The 3,673-nt window shown below is 31.1% G+C and overlaps 1 protein-coding gene across 1 annotated transcript; it reads right to left on the reverse strand.

Annotated features, from left to right (window-relative positions):
• Positions 1 to 279: 279 nt before the first annotated feature.
• On the reverse strand, positions 280 to 1,364 carry LOC118751527 (the record flags this gene model as incomplete). Its single annotated transcript, XM_036486357.1, has 2 exons — positions 280 to 723; positions 1,067 to 1,364. Coding segments are annotated over 2 exons (351 nt in total), but the record flags the coding sequence as incomplete, so codon positions are not given.
• Between the last annotated feature and the right edge of the window lie 2,309 nt (positions 1,365 to 3,673).

Genomic DNA, 3,673 nt, shown 5'->3' on the forward strand with positions numbered 1-3,673 from the left:
TGCAAAATGAAAAGTTCCACAGTTGCGAGTTTCGTCGAAGTGCTGATTGTTAATGTATAATATATAATTTTATCTAATATTGTAATATTTTTTTTTTCAATTTCTATTAGATAATTGTGAGCTATTTGAAAGATTTTGTATAAATCAGGGTTCGAAATGTAAATTAGTTAGGGTCTTTCTATATTAAAGTAACGATATGCACTTACTACTTATGTACAAAATCTATGTATATTTAAAGTACATCAAAGCTTTTTGTATCTTTTGCTTCATTAATGCTCTTACTGCGGTTGATAGTTGCGATAAAATAGTCCTTCGATAGCATTGTCACCGTCACCTACACCCACATCATTAGAACCATTTACGGCACTAATAGGTTTATTGTTACCGCCGCCAGCATCACCATCAATAACACAAACTTTACGTTTGGTTCCATTTTTGCCTTCACCACAGTGACTTGCCGCAATTATGACACCGATATCGACAGTGGTAATGCCTTCGCTGGTAATATCAGTACCAGGGACTTTGCTACAAGCGGTTTTAAGCCTGTTTAAGTTTTCAATTGTGTTCATTCCGATTAATGCATCGTTGATACGTATTAGTTTGGTATCACTTGAATCAAAATTTTGTAGTTTCTTCGATGTTTTATTACTGCTGCAAATGTCGCCCAGACTTATTTGGCTACCTTCGCAGATATCAATTCCGTCATTATCGCCGTTATTAGTGCTGATATTAAAAATACCATTATTTTTGTTGCTGCTGCTGTTAATGCTGTTGCCGCTCTTATTATTACTAATTTTATTATTATTATTTTGATTATTATTACTCTTATTATGACTATTATTATTATCATTATTATTATTTCTTTTGTTACTAATATTATTATTATTATTAATTCTATCACTATTATTGCAAATATAATTAGTTAGCATTGCGCCATCAACAGCAGCAGCAACTCTAACACCAGCATCAAAAGCAGCGCATGTTTGATTCAGACAACCGTTTTCACTGCCACCACTGGCACAATTAACACTACTTGCACCAGCTCGAGCACTGACGAAATGACTACCATTATTGGGACTAAAGTTGTGAATTATGCGGTGTTTCTGCTTTTGTTGCTGCCTATTAAAGGCTTGATGGCCGTCAGTGCCGCCAGATTGACTATTGTTGTCGCTATTGTCGGCGGCACAGCCGGGAGTCTGTGAATTGGAACGCGGGGATGACGACGGTTCATATTTGCGTGGACGGCCTCGCGATAAATGGCGACGCTTAACGAATTCACTATCGTCCACCATCCAAAAGGAGCCAAAGTCATCTTCATAGCGAACAAAGCATTTATGTAGCGACAGATTTGTGCGTATGGCATTCTAGATGTATGCAAAGATGTATGCAAAGAATTATATTTTTTTTAATTTTTGAATATAATATAATGATTATTAGAAGCATATATTTTTTAATTAAAATTTTGGTGACGCAGCGGGCGTTATCAATTTAATTAGTGGCCATTTTTTAGATGTTGCAAATAATGCAATTGAAGTTAGATATGATTTGATTATGCAGAAATAAAAAAGAAATGAGAAATTATCACATTAGCGAGTGTTTTAATAAAGATTTGAAGGTAAAATTACACTTAAAAAGTTCGATATTATAAACATATTAGCATTAAATTTATGTACATATGTATATAAACAAGCAAGTATTAATTTTTTGTTATTGAAATAGTTAAAAATAAATTCTATTTAATAGTAATTTAAAAAAATTTTACGAAATATATTAGTAACTAGAATAATAGCTAATAGCGTAAAATAAAAAAGAAATAAGTTTTACAACGTTCAGCAATATGAATGAACGTTATGTGCATAGTTTATTAATATATCATAAAAAGATCTGAGGCGAGAAAAAGACAATTTGTTTAACGTTTTATTAAATATTCAGTGCACAAAGATTATCTACTAAGGTTATTATTTGGCTGCATGTGTGAATAGCCTTCTGCCCAGAGTTATTGAAACCCCTAGCATGTGGGACTAACTGTTTTAAAAAGAAAATTTACAAATGAATAGAAAAGATTAAATTTTAATATATTGAAGAAATATCGTTTCATATAAAAAATATACTCTTATATTAAATATGTAGTTCCAAAGAAAACAATTTATTGAGGTAATCTAAGGATTGTTCTCAAAACTAAATTTGACAAGGGATGGCGGAAAATCGTTCCCCAATACATCATTGTGTTTTTGCATGTACATACATATGTACAGTGCCGGACAAAAGTATTGGTACAGTGAATTTTTGGCAATATGAGCAAAGTTTTTTATCATAATTTATTTTCAATCACTTTGTATAAAAATATATTTCATTCTACATTAAAAATCATAAAAATAAAATTTCGAAACTTTGTGCAAGTCAGGAAAGTTCAATAAATTCGTATACTAATTTGCAACTTTCTATTCAGATTTTTTAGAAAAATTCTATGTATGCAGTTTTATAGCCTTGATATTTTGGCGTACAAAGCATGTTCAACAATTATGTTTTTTATGGAGAAAATGAGCAACGTCTTCCACTAAATAGCTGCAAATTAGTATAAAAAGTTATTGAATTTTCCTGAGTTTTGCACAAACTTTAGAGAATTTATTTTTATGTTTTTTGGTGTACAATGAACTAAATTTTTTTTTTTAAAGATTATCAAAAAAATAAGAATAAAAAACTTTGTTTATATTGCGAAAAATTCACTGTGCCAATAATTTTGTCCGGAACTGTATATTTTGTTGCAAAATGCTTTAATTTGTATTAATGAGGTGTAAGTTTATCATCACTGTTTTTGAACTACATAGACATCCCTAGGAAAAACCTCGATGCATCGAAAATATCATTGTTTTGCTTCGATGCATCGAAAATTCTCCTCTCGATGTATCGATGCATCGATGTTTTTTGAAAACTGACATTTCTAGTACATTGAGCCGTCATTCCAGTTTTTCGATTGTACAAAAAAGAAAAGTGACTTGGACCAAAAAGTTCCGTTAGAAACATAATTAGGTCATATTCTGTAATTTATTAAAAATTTTGTAAAATTTTACTAAGGAGATATATTGTTGTGAAACATTATTTGAAAAATACCATGCAAATCGATGCATCGATGTATGCCTCCGATGCTAAAATGCACAAAATCACGATTTTCGCGATGGTGCACTTGTTAAATGTTAAGCAGGGATATCAAGATTTGTACATTTGGACAGATTTGTACATTTTGGCAGTCAAAGAGTGGTGTTGTTCAGAAATAATGAGCTCAGCTCAATAACAACTTGCAAAACAACACCACTCTATACAAATGTACAAATCGTGTGATCCCTGCTTAACACATAAAGTACGCTTTAAACTTATAGCAAGCTATTCTTGAATCGCAATAAAAACAGCTTAGAAATACATATGGGTCAATCCATGCAAAATTTACACTAACAATTTTTTTCCGCTCAAATTATTTTTCTTCGCATTCTTTGGGTAAAAATATGATACACGAATTTTTTTATTTTCATGTGACACACACTGTTTCTGAGGTATATTTTTTTGAACTTTAAGCATGCCAAAAAAGGCCTTTTTAATATATGCTTCCGCGAACAAGCATTTTAATAAAAAAAAAACCCAATCATCGTACCATTTATGACTTTTCTTGGCTTTCATA

Source organism: Rhagoletis pomonella, unplaced genomic scaffold, assembly GCF_013731165.1.
Source record: "Rhagoletis pomonella isolate Grant_MI unplaced genomic scaffold, Rhpom_1.0 Rhpom_scaffold_00764, whole genome shotgun sequence".
Classification (NCBI taxonomy): Eukaryota; Metazoa; Arthropoda; class Insecta; order Diptera; family Tephritidae; genus Rhagoletis; species Rhagoletis pomonella.